This window comes from Chenopodium album, chromosome 15, assembly GCF_948465745.1.
Source record: "Chenopodium album chromosome 15, dcCheAlbu1.1, whole genome shotgun sequence".
NCBI lineage: Eukaryota > Viridiplantae > Streptophyta > Magnoliopsida > Caryophyllales > Amaranthaceae > Chenopodium > Chenopodium album.
In genome coordinates, this window is record NC_137848.1 from 8,371,885 (window position 1) to 8,391,402 (window position 19,518).

The 19,518-nt window shown below is 32.5% G+C and overlaps 4 protein-coding genes across 4 annotated transcripts; 3 read left to right on the forward strand and 1 right to left on the reverse strand.

Moving 5' to 3' along the window:
- The first annotated feature begins 565 nt into the window (after positions 1–565).
- LOC145581796 (uncharacterized protein At2g34160-like) lies at positions 566–2,291 on the forward strand. The gene is made up of 5 exons (XM_081638826.1): positions 566–806; positions 1,241–1,289; positions 1,504–1,566; positions 1,693–1,757; positions 1,844–2,291. The coding sequence occupies exons 1-5, from the start codon at positions 672–674 to the stop codon at positions 1,994–1,996; spliced, it is 465 nt and encodes a 154-aa protein (XP_081494952.1). The 5' UTR covers positions 566–671; the 3' UTR covers positions 1,997–2,291.
- A 48-nt stretch (positions 2,292–2,339) lies between these two features.
- LOC145581795 (ureidoglycolate hydrolase-like) lies at positions 2,340–6,941 on the reverse strand. The gene is made up of 12 exons (XM_081638825.1): positions 6,670–6,941; positions 6,182–6,267; positions 5,299–5,373; positions 4,867–4,995; positions 4,393–4,479; positions 4,080–4,282; positions 3,885–3,987; positions 3,514–3,605; positions 3,346–3,408; positions 2,937–3,177; positions 2,782–2,822; positions 2,340–2,641 (listed from the first exon to the last, which is right to left on the reverse strand). Exons 1-12 carry the CDS (start codon positions 6,871–6,873, stop codon positions 2,544–2,546), a joined length of 1,422 nt encoding a protein of 473 aa, XP_081494951.1. The 5' UTR covers positions 6,874–6,941; the 3' UTR covers positions 2,340–2,543.
- Positions 6,942–12,103: 5,162 nt separating this feature from the next.
- LOC145581797 (DNA repair protein XRCC4-like) lies at positions 12,104–15,051 on the forward strand. Its single transcript, XM_081638827.1, has 5 exons — positions 12,104–12,333; positions 12,427–12,569; positions 12,663–12,791; positions 13,728–13,850; positions 14,535–15,051. Exons 1-5 carry the CDS (start codon positions 12,165–12,167, stop codon positions 14,697–14,699), a joined length of 729 nt encoding a protein of 242 aa, XP_081494953.1. The 5' UTR covers positions 12,104–12,164; the 3' UTR covers positions 14,700–15,051.
- A 1,511-nt stretch (positions 15,052–16,562) lies between these two features.
- LOC145580730 (F-box protein At4g18380-like) lies at positions 16,563–17,409 on the forward strand. The gene is made up of 2 exons (XM_081637846.1): positions 16,563–16,617; positions 16,703–17,409. Exons 1-2 carry the CDS (start codon positions 16,563–16,565, stop codon positions 17,407–17,409), a joined length of 762 nt encoding a protein of 253 aa, XP_081493972.1.
- Positions 17,410–19,518: the final 2,109 nt, after the last annotated feature.

Consider the following 19,518-nt stretch of genomic DNA (forward strand, 5'->3'; position numbering starts at 1 on the left):
TGGTTCAAGCGACACTATCCAATGATACATATAAGAAAAAACGATGTTAACTTGAATTTATAATTTGTAAAAAAATCATAAACATTAGTAAAGTACACTTTAAAGAACATAAACCGTAAAAAGTACTTCGTAAGTTTCCTAAAATTTTCATGTTTACCATCACAAATTCACAAACGAGTATAGAAATTTAGAATTAGCATTACAGTATAATTACGTTGTTGTACATAGGAGTTAATCAATGGGTTATTTGGTAGATCATGGTGTATTGTGTGATTGGATAAATTTGAAGGAAAAGCAAAAGAGAGAACTCAAGATTCAAGAATCAAGACCTTAAAAATTCAAGAATTCAAGAAAAAGGGTAGAAAAGGAAACGCAGACGGTTATGACATATAACGGTTTTTGGGAAGCGAGGCGGGAAGCAAATAACAACCCATAATAGCAACAGAATCTTTCTATTGACATCCAATAAGGAACCACCACGTGTCCATTTATTTTAGGCCAAATAATTTCTCCTATTTCAGGACTTCTATAAAAAGGGGAAGCTCGTATCAATTTCAACATCACTGAATTCATTTCCATCTTCCCAGAATTTGCTCACAACCTGAGAAATAGAGAGATAAACAACAAATTTAGGAGAGAGAAAGAAGAGAGAGAAACGAAGCTCAACAACAATGGCGCAAGCAGTTTTGGTTATGGTTGCAGCTGAACCAGCACCATTGAAGATCAAAGAAGAGGTTCACAAGAAGAATCGCATTCAAGTTTCTAACACCAAGAAACCTCTCTTCTTCTACCTTAACCTAGCTAAGGTTATTACGCTTCGAATTTCTGATTGATTTCTCTCTGTTTTTTATTTTAATTTTTGGTTTGAATTTGCGATTTCTATCCATGAATTATGATTTTCGATGAATTTTTACTTCTGCGTTGCTGAATTTGGTGGTGCTTTGCTTTTGAAAATCTGTTGGATTGTTCTTCTTTGATTGTTAATGATAATCTACATTTTATTAGGGTTCGAATTTGTGATTTATCTTGAGAAATGATGATTGTTAGAGATATTTAGAGTCATTATTTTGTTCCGAAATTATATGCAAAATCATTATTTCTTGAAATCTGGATTTCATGTTTTGTTTCATTTTAACATTCAAGAATTTCTTTAAGATCAATGTCCTAATTATTGATGATCAATGTATAACATCTGAATTGAATTGCAGTGCTGATACTTTTCTGATTTTTGTTGTTGCAGAGGTACATCAAGCAGTACAATGATGTCGAGCTCTCCGCTCTTGGAATGGGTATTATATATGCTCTTTACACCTTTGTTTGATGTGTTTAGCTTTTTCTGAAATAAGATATATGACATTTCTTACTGTTCTGTTTCTGATTTCTTCTTAAACTTATCAATGAGGTGCTAATCATGATGATTCCAAACAAAAAAGGGGATGATTAAGCATGATAGTGTTCTGATATTGTTTCAGTGCCGACTAATATTTTTCTGATTGTTTTCAGCTATTCCTACTCTTGTTACTATTGCCGGGATTCTTAAGGCAAATGGTGTTGCAGTGGAGAAGAGTAAGCTTACTTCTACCACCATCTCATGTTATTCACATCTCGGGTTATGGATTACCTTTTGTGTTACTGAATATCAAATATTGTATATCTAGTAATAACCTGATCTGAATATGCACCTTGTAACAGAAGTTCTGACATCAACAGTTGGCTCGAAAGATGAGAGCAAGGGCCGTCTTGTTCAGAAGGCAAAGGTATCATCAATTTCTCTTCTGGTATGTTAAGTGTATATCCTTGAATGAATAGTTATTTTATGTTCTCATCATTGGTTATTTTGCAGCTTGAGATTGTTCTGGAAAGGAATGATAAATCTCCTACCTCTGCTGATGCGATTGCAAAGCCTGTACCTAAGACTGAAACCAAGGCAGCAGATGAATCAAAGAAGAGTGACTCAAAGACTGAGGCTGATATTGCTGTGAAGAAGGAAGGATGATCATGTCTTTGATGCAACAATCTACTGCATCTGTGATCTTATACTCAGACAACAAGTATTCTGCAAGTTTCATACTGATAGGGTAGTAATTAGCATGCATAGTTTCAAGCAACACTGTAGGTAGATGATTGTAAGTAGGTCTGTGGTGAAATCTCCGGCACTGCCACATTATGTAGATTTTAGGAAGTAGATGATAAGCCTCAATTGATTCTTTCACTTTGAAGCTTTCTGTTCAGTTTTTTTAATAATGTTGTCGAGAACTTTACGATTCTTAAGGGAGCAAATCACTTGTTGTACAAGTTGTAGATCAGAATATGTACTCAGTTTCTTTTAAAAGGAGAAATACAATAAACTGAATTGAGATTGACTTTTACTTTTATTGATCAAATATCACAAAGGAACACTGACAAGTATTTCAATTATTATTAATAAATATACAAGACATAACTGCTACATTATTTGTAGTATAGTTCCTTCAACAATAAGGATCAATAAAAGAAGTAACATAGATTCGATGCAGCTCTAACTTCTAACGAAGACCTAATGATCAGGCAAGGGACAGCTTTGCTAGGGTTAGTGCCAACACCTTGACCCCATTAGTCAAATCTTCAGGAGCTGAATACTCTTCAGGTTTATGACTATATCCTGCAGATAAACACCACAATAGCAGAAAATCATCAGATACCTATTTAACGAGTAAGATGTGATGTTTACAAATCCAATTTCTATTTGAGATTTCTTAAGGTGTGTGTTTAATTGGGATAGAGAGGAGGCAGAAGTTGTACCTTTATAGCATGGGATGAAAATCATTCCCATTGGAGATACCCTGGAACAAAGAGTGGGCTCATACAGTCAATAAAATATCAAAGAGTTACCTCATACACTCGATAAAAGATCAAAGTGTTGGCTCGTACATGATTGATGAAAAGGACAAACATACCTAGCCATAAATAGGGAATCATGGTAGGCTCTGCTAACCATCAGTTTGTAGTCCAAATTCAGCTCACGTGATGAAGCTTCCATTGCTTCAATTATTTTATTATCAGCAATAGCTGGAGGATCTTGATTTACAATTTCAAACCCTGATAGCTTGACCTTGCGTTTATTGGCTATATCAATAGCAGACTGATGGATTTTCTCAACCACGATGTTTCTTCTCGTTTCATTAATGTCACGCGTGTCTGTAAGATAGCAGATAATAGTTTGTTAATTGCAATTTGGTTTTGTCTAGTGAAAAGCTTGAGGTTATACCTCTCCTGTGGTCCAACCAGAAGAACAGGACAAAAAGGATAGAGGTTGGGGGTGTAAATTTTAGATCTTCATGCTGAACAATAAAAATCTGAACATACCTATCTCCACATGTGCTTTGCTAGGGATGCTGTTGACAGCCCTAGGATGTAGGTCAAGAATACCTAGCAGAAACAGTAGGAAACGATCATTAAAATAACTAAAGAAAAGATAATTCGCTCTGCTTCTTTAGATTACATGAAGTATTACTGAAATCATTCATGTCTTACCTACAGTGCCAACAGTGTCAATAGTCCCAGATTCTAAAACATGCTTTTCAACAGCCAATGCTAACTCTGCAGCAGCTAATCCTGCATCATTTCTGCAGAAGAAAAATAATACTGACAGTAACTAACACGTTATTTTATAAGAATGGACAATCTAGAAGGAAATGACATGAGGGAATTATTTTACAGCTTTGATTGGAGAAATTAATTAATGAAACAACATATGATGAACTTCAATCAGGAAAAAGGGCTAAAATATATTCAATACTGCTGACAGTCAGTGTACATCTAGGATGTTGATGTTGGATAGACAGTTGTTAGCTGATTGCGGGTTAATCTACAGCCTGCATACCAAAATCATTAAGCATTTTCACCTGCTTGGCATCAGGGCAGCACCTGCATGACCTCCATCCCCTTCAAAGTCCACTTTAATGCTAGCAGGAGCAGCAATGGCAGTAACAACACCAATTGGAATTCCTATAAAATACAAATTTACAAATTTTAAAAAAAGCAGGAACAACGCATTTTCAGTTCTGTGAGGGCATCAAAGTTATACAAAAATGGTGCACCTTCAGCTTCCAAAATAGGCCCTTGTTCTATGTGCAACTCCACAAATCCAGAGTAAGTTCCATAATTCATATGCACGCTAGACAGGTCATCTTTATCTCTGGCATATCCAGCAGATTTTGCAGCATCTAGAAAAGATACATTTTGACTATCAAATGTATTCTTCAGAGCTTTTTCAAGGGTTTCACTTCCTGCTATCAAACGGCTGCATATTTGAAACAGTACTCAAGGTTAGAACATCAAAAAGATCTTCTTCCCACAGATGAATCAAAAAATGCCATTATGAAAAAGTAGTGATGGAAAATTTAGCTATACCTTCCTAAGCAGCTGATCCCAAACCTGGTAGGTTCTTCTGATGTGAACATTATTACCTCCAATGATCGTTTTGGCTTAAATCCAGCCCTGTAAATTAATTCTTAGAATGTCCTGAATAGATGCTGGCTGCTAATATATAATAACTTGAAATGAAGAAAGTATGGGAAAAGGAAAAGGGCAATCCAGATATATATTCACAGAATGAAACAGGAGTAAAACTTAATGAAGTAGCCAATTGTCATTTGCCATCTGATTGTCAGCACTGTTGAAGAATAACAAAATGCATAGCAGAAGTGCAGAACTGATGTAATATAGCATTGACCATGATTCAGCATGAGTAGGGCATACTTAAATACATTTCCAAGCTATGTGAAACTCGTGCATTATGATCCTATGATTCAGTGAATTTACCTAAACTGGTTTTACTATTTACACAATTACACCTGATGTCAATATCTGAGAAGCAAAACTTACTTCTTCAGTACATTAATGGCTTCTATAGCACCTAGGACACCAATAACTCCATCATACTTTCCAGAATACGGAATTGCATCTATGTGAGAACCAGTTCCAACAGCAGCAAGTTCTGGTTCATAACCATCCCTATTAAAGAAAAATGTTAGGAACTTTTAGATCAAAAGAAGACACAGAGAAAAGATTATACAAAGTACATCCATCCAATATTCTTTTATTTAAGGGAAGCTTAATAGGCAGTGTGCTAAAGATGGCTAAATGCATGTTGTAGTAGCTTCTACAAGAATTTGATATATATTCTGGCCAATAATAATTCTTCATTAACCCCCACGCCTACTACCCTCAAAAGAGGGGTAGGGGGATGTTCCCTTCCAAAGATTGAGTCAAGGTGCTAGTCACAAACCATAAAATTAGAAAAAGATTCAAACTTACCATCGACCAAATATGTCACCGATGGTATCCTCCCTGACTGAAAGGCCGGCAAGTCCCATCAAGTTCTTGATATATCTGGAGATAGAATACACTATATTACTATTTATAATAACTGGATGCTCAAGGGAATATTGTGTCTTCTATCACATATTTAGCCGACCCCACTTTTGGGATTAAGGCTTTGATTGATTGATTGATTGATATCACATATTTTGCATATAATATGTATATATGTAATTAATCAAGAGAAAATATTAGGTAATATAAATATCAGTCGGTGATGGTAAGAAGGCAAGGATTACAAGATTTTCAATAAGCAAAGTCAGCTGCACCTTCACCAATTACACGGTTGAAGCAAATTTGAGCATGTGGCTAGTAACAGGCTACAACTCTAAAGAATGTATAATGCAACAGTTACATATATCAACTCCAACATACATCTCTGGGTGAAGTACCATTCAAACAAAATAGTAATTCAATTTAGGAGCATTATAAATTAAAGCCTCAGTGACATCCAATTTTCATTGAAAAAGTAAAAAAAACGGTAAAAAAGTTTTATTTTTCGTAATATATTCAGCAGAGACCTGCAATACCAACTAACAGATAACCACAACCCACAAGTCGACCCAAAATTACTGTTTATACATGAAATACTAATCAGCATTCCTCACAAGATGAATCAAAAGTGCATTGTTTGATAGCCCACTTTAACAAACTACCTTCACTAGACCATCATATTAGCAAGAAGCAACTGGTTAGATGATAAATTCACTCCACAAATAACAATGAACAAAGGGTGATGATAGAGTATAAAAACATATTCCTAGACTTCAACCATCAGCTTAAGCTTTTGGTTGAGTTGGTCCGTTCACAGGTGACATACCTCCGGGCAGCAACGTCTTTATCAGTATAGAGAACCCTAGTAACCGATGGGGCAGGGGAATCAGAGAAAGTCGCCAACCCGTCAATCTGAAGAGGAAGTAATTACATATCAGATCAATTCATAAAACAGATACACGCACAATACGCAACAATTAGGCTACTTTAGTCCGATAATCACACAAACAAAGTTCCCACACTCATGGAGCAATCAATGCTTCAACTTCACATAATCACATATCCTTCCAATTAATCTATACTGAAAAATGACAATCAATACTAGTCTGTTTGTCAAAACATGTCGTATTATTCAGCAGATATATGATAGAATTTTAATATAAAAATCATAAACTTTCTAAAACCCTTAAAGCGCAAACAAAATCAGCATACAGCAATCAAGCAGAATCAGAAGTGTAGTACAAATACTAGATAAAAGAAGAAAATATTAAAGACCCAAATCGTAAAAAAGTGGATAGAATGAAGGGTAAAAACCTGATTTTGCAAAGATTGAGTATCAACGGAGAGTGAGGAGAGAGGATGGTGGTGAGGTTCAGAAGAAGGGTACCCAGAAAACTGGTGCATAGTTTTGATTGTAGGATCATCATCAACATCAACATCAGTAGCAGAGATTATAGTGAGAGAAAAACAGGAAATTAGCAGAAACGGTAAGAGAAATTGAGAGTGAATTCGTGACATTTTTTACGAACAAGTAATGCACTTTGATCTTGGATGTTTGGCTAATTTGCTTGTTTTGTTGTTTACGAACTCTTTATATTGTGTGTTTGTTTTGTAATATGGGTGCTTTTTTTTTTGGGTTAAAATATGGGAATCGTTTGTATTGTTGTGAAATTGTGGGAATTGGGTTTTGGAGGGACGTGGTTATTGGAAATCTTACTATTTTTTTAATCCAGATTATTTTTTATATTTTTATTTTTTTTGAAACCAATCCTTAAGGATACCGTAATTTTGTAAGAAAAAATAAGCACCCAAACTCCCAAAGTTCCTAATTTTTCTGAAGAAAATATTTCTATTTATGAAAATATTTTAGTGTTGATGATTAAAGCATTACAGAGGTTAGAGCATGTACAACTGTACAAGTATGGTAATAAGTCATACAGTCTATATATGGCTCTTTAAAAGTTAAAACTCTATCTTTTTTCTTTTTATCATTTCTAGTTTCAAAAATTCAAAAAAATTTGACAAAGACAAAGCTAAACATGATTATTTTTGTTAGGTTGAAAAGTCGCATTTTTTAGTTCTAGTCGTTAGAATTCCGAGTTTTTTTAGAGCATCAACATCAATGAGGATATATATCCTTTTAGCTAACATTTTGGATGGCTAAAAAGATCTTTTTATTGATGATCAAATAGCCAAAAGGATTTTCTTAAGAAGAGGAAATGGTATATTACACGTTCTGAAGAGGAAACAAATCCTCAGCGGTCGGCCCTTGTGCCAAAGCATTGATTATTTTTATTTTTTATTAAATAAATAAATATTGTTATGAATAATTAAGTAAGGTATGTGTAAATAGGATAGCGAAAATGAGAAAGAATCCTCATTATTGTTGGAAAAATTAAAGAGATTGTGGGAAAGAGAATGAGGAAAAGGATGGAGATAGTAGAAAGTGAGGTGCGTTGAAAGAGATTGTGACGTGTCAAATTGAGAAAAAAGACTATTTAAAAAAAAATGGAGAAAAAAGAGAGAGAATGAGAAACGATATATGTATCCTCCTCACTATTCATGCTCAATTACAACATTAGAGATTAGAGCATGTAAAAGTTTGGTGTTCTAGGTCATGTTTATTTATGGTATTAATATTAGATTGATGGATCGTTGGCAGTTGAAGTACACTGTCTATAAGATGTCCTTGGCCTATAGCCCTTAAATCAACATGACCTGACCTAACTAAAACAAATTGCTTTCATGTGATAACATGTTGATTAAGAACTACTCTCAAATTTATATGACTTGCACCATTATATTAATGCTCCTAAAAAGAAATTTTCGTATATTATTGGGAGACTTAAAATAATCAACAAATTATAGGTGATACTCAATAATATATAATCGCAACACTTTAATTTTTGCACTATTCATATGCTTACTTTGACTGTATTTTGTTTTTATCAGTATATAAAAAACATAAATTGCCATGTAAAGTATTTTTGGAGTCTATCTATCTATATATTATATACTATACTAAAAGAGAAGCGCCTCAATGTGAGCCTGACAAATGTCGCTATATGATTCGCTATCTTATATTATTATTATTATTATTATTATTATTATTATTATTATTATTATTATTATTATTTTAACGTTATGTTTTCATATAAAAACAAGAATATTCTAAGTATCTTATTCTAAATGATTAGGTAAAATATTAGGTAAAAAAAAATGTAATTTCAAATTTAATTAGTAAAGTCTAGCATAGTGGTAAATGGTCCGAGCATAATTTTGTTAGTAATATTATGGTAGCATAGCACCCGTGCATAAATATACTTAATTAGTAAACTACTATGCCACTTATTATGGTAAACATCTTCCTTAATTCTGTTAGTAATGTTTTGGTAACATAGGACCCGTGCTATCGTGTGTGTATATACTTCCTTAATTACTAATACCTAATTAGTAAAATGCAATTTCATATCTTATTTGTAAAGTCTAAAAATATTATGCTAATTTGATACAAGCATCTATATAAATAATGATTTACATAAATTAGTCAAATATAATATTTTGTCACATATTTCATACAAAAATACGACAAAAATAAAATATAGTTAACATGTAAATTCAAATAATAATATTCAAATAATAAGATAAGATACAAAATTTTTGTATTATCATCTATATACTACGTTGGGTTAATATAAATAATAGTCATAGTCATATAGGTCTTTATAATTTTCATTTTTAAGGTCATATCATTTATAAATGTTAATATATTGTTATTGATTATGACATGCATGTAGTCATGCACTATGATATCTGACCTCACCCCTCTTAAAAAAACATGGAGAATAAAAGTATGAATTGTGAGGCTATATGGTACCAACCTAAATATTCCAATCCAAAAAAATCAGCTCACTTGAGTTAATTTTAGTTGATGGGAAGGCACACCATAATAGTTTCAAAATAATTTTCGTCTTTTAGATGTGTTTACTTTATAAGTTATAATGCAAAATTGATTTTGATATGATAATGTTTAAAAGCATGGATCTAATTTAATTTAAAATACAAGCAACTATAAAAAAAAAAATCACTTATTCAACGATTTGAAGGTCTGGTGAAAGCGAGCACTTCACGTATTATCTCTAGCTTCAAAGTGATTAATAATATTAATTTTAGTAGGTACGATACATTATATCGATTTATTAACCTTTTTATATAAATTGTATTTTTTTGAAAAAAAAAAAACTGTCAACTAATATTTTTTGAGCTAGAAGACTTGCAGCGAGGAATTCGAATCTGCCTATAATACTTGACATTATTAATTGTTGATGTATATCATATACAATATCAGTTTTAATGTGGACTCACAGTGTTAGATTAGAAAGAACCTTTTAAAATTAAATTGTGTACGTCAAGATAGTTGTGCAGTGTAATCGATCTATGCGACTAAGATTAAAATTAAAAGAGTTGGCTACGGAATTTATGGTTTCTTTGTTTTTTGTAATCAAAGTGAGATATTATAGGATCGATATTAGTAACTAATTACTAATATGGCGTCTTTCCCTGGCATCGTGCTTTTGTTAAATTACTACTTAGATCACAATTATTATTTTCTTGATGAAGACGGTCGAAATCAAATCGAGAAAGCTAAGAATTTTTTTATTAGGCTTACAAGATAGGGTGGGGGTGGGGCATTATTAATTCCATTTCTCTTCGTTTTTACAAAAACATTATCATCCATATTTAATTCTTAATGGAATATTCTAGCTATTAAGGGATTACTCAATCCAAACTCCAACTACTTATAACAAAATTTGGATATTATAATTAGATGGCATCTAGAATAAAAGAATGACATTGATTTATATTTAATTGATATATGAAAATGTAAATGATTAATTCAAATTGGTTGTTTACTTTAAATTATGTCAGTTATACATTTTATTATGCTTTTATATTTATTTTTATTTTTTTATCTACTAATCAACTTAGTTTAATGATTTCGATCTGTGGTCTACACAGACACACAGTACAATAGAGTTCCAAAAGAATATATATTTATGTTTGTGTTATTTTTGTTTATTTAACTCAAGAATATATGCATATCTTTTTCACACTTTTCATAAATCACTATCTACATATCTAATTTAATTTAATTTTAGATTAATTTAGAGTTTTCAAATTGTGAATATACAAAACAAAAGTAAAATTAAATTAACTTAGGCTTAAAAAATATATGTCTAATGTAAATTTTTCCTAAAAAAAAGTTAGACAAAATATTTTTCCTAGCAAAACTATGCCAAAAAATTATGCATATATAAAATAGTTTTTGGTTTTAACATAGATAATATCTAATGAAATTTATATGAAAAATATTCTCATTTCTATAACCATTACATTTTCATATTTTCTTACTCTTGTAATACTCATATTCAAAATTTAAATAATTTAATATGTAATTTTATGAGTTTTATAACCTTCATAGTTATAGCATAAGAATACATGTCCGTAAAAAAATGCATTATTTACATGATTGGTTAGTTGATAAATTATGTCTTTTATTCTTATTATTTTAATAAATATTTTTTAATCATATAAAATTTATCAATAACCATATCTATATATTTGTGTTGTATACTCAATCATCAGTTGTTGATTAGTTATATGGATATTATGTAATAGTTTTTGACACAATGCTTTGCTTAGATAACTGTAAAATATGGCGGTGAATAAGATATAAGGTTATTATTGTGTTTGTAGATAGTGAATGCGACGGGTAAAACAAGTTTTAGATTGTATAGATACTGAACAGATGGTATGACAAGTAAATTTTAGTTTTTCTTCTACTGTTCTTCTATAGTCATGTGCGGATTGTATGACAAGTAAATTTAGTTTTTCCTCTACTTCTCTTACGTAGTTATGTGGGGCAAAATAATTAATGTATTTTTCAATTATAATAAATAACATTATAAAAAATAATAGGGAATAAAAGAAAAGAATTGCAAATGACATAAAATACTATTCAAATCACATCTTTCTTTAATTTATTTACGTATCAACCATTATTGCAACTGAACAAAATTTTAAATATTAATTGTTAGAGAAAATAAGCCCTTTATTACTAATTGAATTATCTTAGGATTTTTTTTCCTACAGGATCAATCATGCTTTTGTCAAAAAAATTAATGATTTGATTTGCAAATCGTGCAATGCACGGGCACTATGCTAGTTACTTTTACTAGAATGATTCAAATTCAAAACTGTTCCAACCCAATCCGATCCAACCTAACCAAACACGACTTAAACATCCAAATTATTACATACTACGTATTTTTTTTTTGGTTAAAAACATCCAAATTGACAACCTAGGGCTTGTTTGGCATTGTTTTTTGTTTTCAGTTTTTTTTTTTTTTTTTTTTTTTTTTTATATAACAAATAAACCAAGAACAGGATACAAGAAAAAGATGTTTCTAGTTTTCTGTTATCAGTTTTCTAAATTGTCTTGATGTTAATATATTTGACTAATTTTTTTATTCATTATATAATATATATCATATGATTTTAAAAAACCAAAAAACCAAAAAACAGAAAACCATAATGATGTCAAACGAACCCCTAATTAATCACTTTCCTTCATCACAAGTTCACAAATAGGTCGTGCTCCTAGATATGGAAAAGGGCGGGAAATAGTCTACTCTTCCGAATCGTATTCGCCAAGACTCAATTCTCAGCATTACACATTTACACCAACACCAACACACAAAACCTTCCTCCTAAATTTGTATTTCTCTGAAGAACCCTAATTTCCGAAAATGGAACCCGAATCAGAAGCAAGACATTCATGCTTGAAGCTTGAATTAACACAAGACACCTCTGAATCTGATTCTTCACCCAAACAAACCATTTTCGTAATGGGAACTTGGTTTTCTTCTCGATTTTCTCTCTCCATTACCGACGGCCTTGATTCTTGGCTCTGCAATGGTATGCTCTCTTCTCTTTCTCTCTCCTCTTTTTGATTTGATTGTTAATTATTGGGTAATTGGTGTTTAATTATGGGAATTTGAATTTGAATAGCATCGGAAGAAGATGTGAGAGAAAGAGCTAGTCAATGGGATCAATCTGTTTCGGAATACATTGATTTTGCAGAAAAGTATTTAGGGTTTCAACAGCCTCATTCTGTCTATCGTTTTTCTGATGCTGGAAATGGGTTTAGAAGGGTTTGTTTTCACTCTGGACTTTAAACTTTATCAAATTTGATTTTTTGTGATTTGGGTGATGTTATAGTATATGATTGTGGAAATGTTGTTCAGTTGTCATGGACATTTGAGAAGGAAGGGATTACCCTGGAATGGAGATGGAGATGTAAGCCGTCGCCGGATAATCGGAAGACAACAGCAACCATATTGGACTTTCTAATGGATGCTAACATAAGATTAAGTGTGAGTTTCTTATAATAATGTCACTGCATAAACTTCTTATGAAATTCACAAATTATAGATGTTTTAGCTTCATTAGAGAACAAGTTTAAGTGGAACCACAATAACTCTATTAGAGTGCAATTGTATCATGGAGAAGTATGAGCAGATTCAGCAGAATAAGGCTCGTAACATCGTGAAGTGATTGTATGTTTTTTCTTTGTTCCACAAGGGTATTAAGCCGTATTTGCAAGCTATGTTTCATTATGTGTATGACAGTCCAACTCCAACAAGTATTTGGCGGACTATTCTTCTTGTTGTGCTAGGTTCAAGGGGGATTAGGACTCTCAGACAATGTTTAACTATAGTTTGATTTTGGTCTATTTGATATGCATCAACACGAGTTCTTTTCTAATGTTAATTGCTCATTTTATCTATTGAAATATTGATTTTTCCCATTGATGTGAAAAAGTTTGCTTAGGGAGTTAGGGTATTAGACCTACCTTGTGTTAGTAGGGGAAAAAACACTTCACAAGTGCCAACTCTTAGTCACATAAGTAGGGATGTGGAAGGCTTAGAATGCTTTGTTCAGGGTTTGAAAGAAATCCAAATCATCTAGCCATTTCTGATAGCTGGGGTCAATCTGGTCATTGATAGTAATTAATTCACACGTGTTTCACCGGCTCTGGTTATCTTGTTGTTTTTTCTCACATCATGTAAAATATTGTAAATTGGTTGAGAACTGTGGAGTGACTTGGCAGTTTAGATCTGAGGTTTAAGAACAGTTGAGAATATAGACAAGTGTAGTTCCTTTTAAGGAATCTTAATGCATAAACTTACACAGCTAAACTTATAAAGTCCTTGCGTGTGACCAGTATTGGCACTTGCTATTACCTTCATGTAATCTACACACTGAATACCTTTTTATATGACATACTTCTTTATGTTTGAATGTTACAGGAAGAAGTTGTCAGAAAGACTGAGTCATTTGACCGGCTGAAAGAAGAAGCTCAGAAATGTTTGGTACAAAGTGAAAAGTTGAGCGCTGAGAAAGATGAGTTTGAAACAGAAGTATATGCAAAGGTACTTTGTAGTTTTTATTTTAGTTGTCTAGACTTTGTACACTTAATTGGAGAAGAAGTTTGAGGATATATTGTCATCTTTTATCAGCATTTTGAATGAGACAAAACTCTACCGTTTTACTGGCTGGGAGCCTGGGATGGGAATGATACCTCCTGTAGGAATAGGAAAAAAAATGAGAGGATATATTTCATTTCAAGCATCTCTAGGATCAGATGCCTTTAGTCCTCCATCTATGTTGTACCGTAGTGTTCTCTTTCTGATTCATTAGATTTTTTGCGGTACTTCTGTGATGATGACATTCTGTATCTATTCTCATTAGTGATTTATATGGAGTAAGTTTTATTTGAAGAGTGCTCCCCCCTCTATTTTTTTATTTGGTGGTGATGTGTGTGTGTGTGTGGGGGGGGGGGGGGGGGGGGAAGCAACTTTGATCATGTAAATGTATGGCACCTGGATGCTCAAGTGACTCCTGAATTGCAAAGAATATGCCTCGTTCAGGAAACAATTAGTCATCTTCAGAGTTTGATAAGAAATTCTAGTCTCAGTTTGATGAATTTGACATTGCATATTTGAGAGTTTTCAAGTATTCCTGAGCATGATAAGTTCAACTGTCTGTTTAAGCAGACAAAGCCCTGGTCAAGAGGTTGTTTGTTTGGTATTTATACGTTTTGCCTATGCTTTTAGTTTGTGAGTGTGCTAAACTCAAAGAAGGCAAAATTGAGAGAGCTTCGTGATCGACTTTCAAAACAAGAAGCGAAAGGGAAGCTGCCACAGGAAGAGGATGCCTCTACTGATGGAACTGAACCATATCGAACTGAGTCTGATGATGATGTGCGTAGTGAAGAATAATATGAAGAAGATGCTTTTCCGAGTAAACTTTGTTGTAGAAAGACAAGTACATGCACCTAGGTATGCAATTTGGCTCTGTTAATTCCAGGGGATGCTGTTTGGCTGCAATACTCTTTAGGATGGTTTCTTTATCTGATGTTTATTCATAACAAAAATCGCTGCCCAAATGGCTACGCTAAGATGCTGTACAAGTTAATAGGTACTGGAGATTATTAGGGTGACTAGCTCACCTGAAATGTTTGAATCAGTTGTAAATTTGTAATCGTACTACTAATCTAGTCATCGGATGTAACTTGTGTATGCGTATTTTACTATTTTGTGATTTGGTTTCCTGTTTTAATTTTAAAATTTCTATCTGTCTCTAGTATGTTCTTTGTACAATATGGGTGTATAATGTCCAAATATATTTCACCTTAACATTAATAATTAATAAGTAAGAATATGATCTGATCTAGTAAAATAATTGTCAAGAGTTGAGTACATTTGAGAAAATAAGCTCATATTTAAAAATTAAGTTTTCATTTTAAAATTTTATGATTATTATTGAAATTTTAAAAATAAACTAGGAAAGTCTACGCGCGTGATACAGCTAGCCATTGTAGTGGAGTTATAAATTCGAACCTCAAAGTTTACGTACTTTGAGTTGCTGTTGAATTATACTTGTCTTAGACGATCAATAAGAGATTATATTTTAATTTATTCAATTGTAGAAATATGTTTTGTGTTATGATTATTTATTTTGAAAATGATCATATATATTATAACTCGCCAATGTAATATGTATAACTATATAAAAAGGTAATCAAAGCTATTGCATCATTCTATGACTACAATAGGAGTGTTATGGAGAGGACAAAACCCTCATTGAACACCCTGGCACAAAGGCTATGTGAATTAGTATATTTACCTACAATTAGATAGTCTTTTGACCATATATTGGAGGAGATAGCATTTATGAGCTACGAGTATTTAAGTGATGATGTATGAGTACATCTTAACTCTTTCCTATAATCATAAACTATAAGCTTTTTGTAGGATAAAAATCGAGACAATGACACGGTAACTAAAGCAAAATACATCTTCAAACAGCCTCTAAATCAAAAGCATAAGACTATAGTACCTCATATGTGAGACATAGCTGCTACATTCCGTAGAAGACTCATCAAAAGAGTTGTTTTGTTTGACTCCCCTATAATCACAACTAAAAGAGAATAAATCAAAAGTATCATTTTTTTTATTTTTTATTTTTTTATTTTTTTTATGTCATTTTAATGGTCTCCAAGCAATTACACTCCACCACTACGAAGGTACCATTATTGCATTCATCCGTCAACTCCACCGATCTTGAGCTGCCCCCAACTCTAACTGGATATGGGCGTCTCCAAATAGCATGCTTATTCACCTCTTCGTATGCTTTTATAACATAAACAAATAGATTGCACAAACTTTACATTTCCTTTAGTATAAAAAAATAAGGGATATTCCCATTGATACACTCCAGGTATTGACTTTTCTCAGCGGTACCACATTTTTTTTTTGACTTCCTGCTGATACACCCCAGTTTATGACTTCATATCTGGCGTGATTAAGTCTGTTAATCAGACGTTAATAACTTGGTTTATTGACATTTTAGGCTTAGTAATAAATGAAATGACTAATATACCCCCCTATTGAATCATTTCCCTCCAAATTTTCCCACTTAATTTTGCTGTTATTTCCCTCCAACTTCCCAAACCTTATTATCTCCCTATAAAACGCCACTTTACCTCTTCTATTCTCCATTAAATTTCTCCTCCATTGCTTCGAACTTATCTCTTCTCCTTTTCTTTTTTTTTTTTCCCTGTTGGTCTCTACTCTTCTGACATGGCTAGTAACACACAAACGACGGGAAGTCCTAAGCTCCCAACAGAAATCACTAGTAAGACAGTCAAGTAGAGGTCATATGAAAAAAGCTAACATAGTGAAAGTAAGTTGAGTTATCTCCCAGCAACAACTATTCGCAGATCATATCAAAAAACCTTACATTACATTTGATCTTAATTTGATCTTCAATAAGATTTTTGATGCGAAATCATTATGTCGATGTCTTCTTGTTTCTAAGAGATTTGCGACGATTGTTTCTGAGGTTGATTCAATCTCAATCCAAATGAGTAATAATCATAGTAATGGGAGTATGAATCAGCCGAAATCGAAGAAACCCAGTGAAGAATCTGCGAAATTATCAACTGGGTCAAAGAATTTTTTCAAGAATTCTATCTTTAAGTTCATCTGTAAGCCGATTAATCTTCTTCAACAGGCGATTTCAAGCAAGAAGATGGCTAAAAATGGAGGTGGGGTTGATATTATGAAATGGGTTGGAAATACTTTGAAGAATTTCCAGGATATTGAGTCGATTAAGCTCGAGCTCCCCTGCCATGGCGGCGAAATCGGGATCAACAAGAACATTCCATTGTTGAAATGGGAAGCTGAGTTTGGAAAAGAGATGGAGATGTGCGCAATTTTAGGGGCAACTTCGATTGTTGAGAGGAGAGAGAAAAAGGGGTTAGAAATTGAGGGTGAAAATGAGGTGCAGGTGTTTTCAGATGAAGAGCTGAAATTGAGGATTATTTGGATCATTTCTTGTTTGATTGCATCATCAGCTAGGCATAATTTGGTGAAAAGGAGAAGAGATAAGTTCGAAGCAATGGAGGAGAAATTTAATGGAGAATAGAAGAGGTAAAGTGGCGTTTTATAGGGAGATAATAAGGTTTGGGAAGTTGGAGGGAAATAACAGCAAAATTAAGTGGGAAAATTTGGAGGGAAATGATTCAATAGGGGGGTATATTAGTCATTTCATCTATTACTAAGCCTAAAATGTCAATAAACCAAGTTATTAACGTCTGATTAACAGACTTAATCACGCCAGATATGAAGTTATAAACTGGGGTGTATCAGCAGGAAGTCAAAAAAAAAATGTGGTACCGCTGAGAAAAGTCAATACCTGGAGTGTATCAATGGGAATATCCCAAAAAATAACCAGCAGGGTCATATTTATTCAACACTTGAGCAACCAGCAAGCTCATAGGAGTTGTTAGATCACTCAAATCACCGTTTCCAAGATTTCATCATTCCTTATCACATTTCTCCGTTGCTCCATAATTGCATTTCAGTTCATATCTGCAACATTTTCCCATAATCTTAACTAATGACCTTAATAAAATTCAGTAAATTATACAAATTAATTAGTTACTTTTGAATATAATAATTGAATAAACTACCAAGGTCATACAACGATCCAGACCAGAATTGTGAATTGGTGTTCAATGAACTACTACAAAATCCCAATTCAGAGATTGAACTACTCTCGCTAGTGACATGACTGTAAAACAACGGGGGATTTAGATGGAAAAAATTACAACAGATCTGTAAAAATGAAAACCAACATCAGATGTTTAAATGAAAATTCAACCGATTTTTATCAAATTAAAATTTCATTTTTAACAAATACGCTCTTTAAACCAAAAGACTTTTCGATTGTTCAATTCGATGAGCACGATTCATTGCTTAAATGTCTGCATTTGGATTGAAATCTAAATTAAATATTATCACCACACCTCAATTTTCGAGACATGCCAATATTAATCAAGCGAAGATTACAACTTTCTAACCATTTGTGGAAGAAAAAAAGGGGCATCATCCTTATAGAGTTATCGCGGCGGTGGGTGGTGATCGGGGGTACCGGAATGAAAATTGACAAAACTAGGGTAGCTAACGCGTGCAATGAACGCGTCATGGCTAGCCATATTCAGAAGGTATTTCGATTTGGCCTTAAAGCATAAATTTAGTTGTTGATATGTAACAAATATGTTTAGAATTTGGTAAAAAAAATTAACTCAGACGACAATTTGGTAAAAAAAAGTTAACCATAAGCGACAATTTGGTAGGTAAAATTATCTCAGGCGACCTTTAAGCCAAAAACTACAAAACTTTTCGACAAATTACTCGCGAATACTTAAATTAGTTTGTTTTTCATGATTTTTTTACCAACCCTTTTTATGGAAATAACAATTACAAGGAAAAAAAAAACCCTTGTTTTGTATCAATTTTCACTTAAGTTTATACCCTTTATTAATGAAATGTTTTAAAGAAGGGGTTGGAAATAAATTTGATATCGGAATATAGCAAAATAAAAAGGAAATGACATATTAATTTAAAATTTTAAAAGGAAAAATAAATTTTAAAACACAAAAAACAAATTAGATTAGGATTTTTAAAGAGTTTGTCGGAAAAAACTAGATTTTTTGGTCTAAATGTCGCCAGAGTTTATTATTTTTACCAAGCATATGGTTAACTTTTTTTTTTTACCAAATTGTCACTGGGTTCGAATCCTCTATCCCACTCTTGTGTCCCATTCCATGTCCCATTCTTTTTTATTGGTCCATGTCACTTTAAATATCAATATTAATGTTAAAAAAAATTAATAGCAAATTAAATTAAAAATTTTACATAATTTATATTCTTTTTTTTTTTTGAAACATACATAATTTATATTCTAGTCCTTATCTATTTTTTTTTCTTTATACAATTTCGTTTAATTCAATCTCATCATTTTTTTCTTTATACTACCTCCATAACTCTAGAAGAACCCTAATTTTTTTTTTTGTTTTTAAGTTACCTCAATTCTCTAATTGCATCCATAAATATTAAAGCACTACAATTCACTTTAATGGATACTCCACGAGAAGTATTGACGAGCAATTTCGACACTTTACCATATGAAGTATGAATTTTTTTTAGTTGAGTTTAATTCTTATTGAATTACGTATCTATGAAATACTAT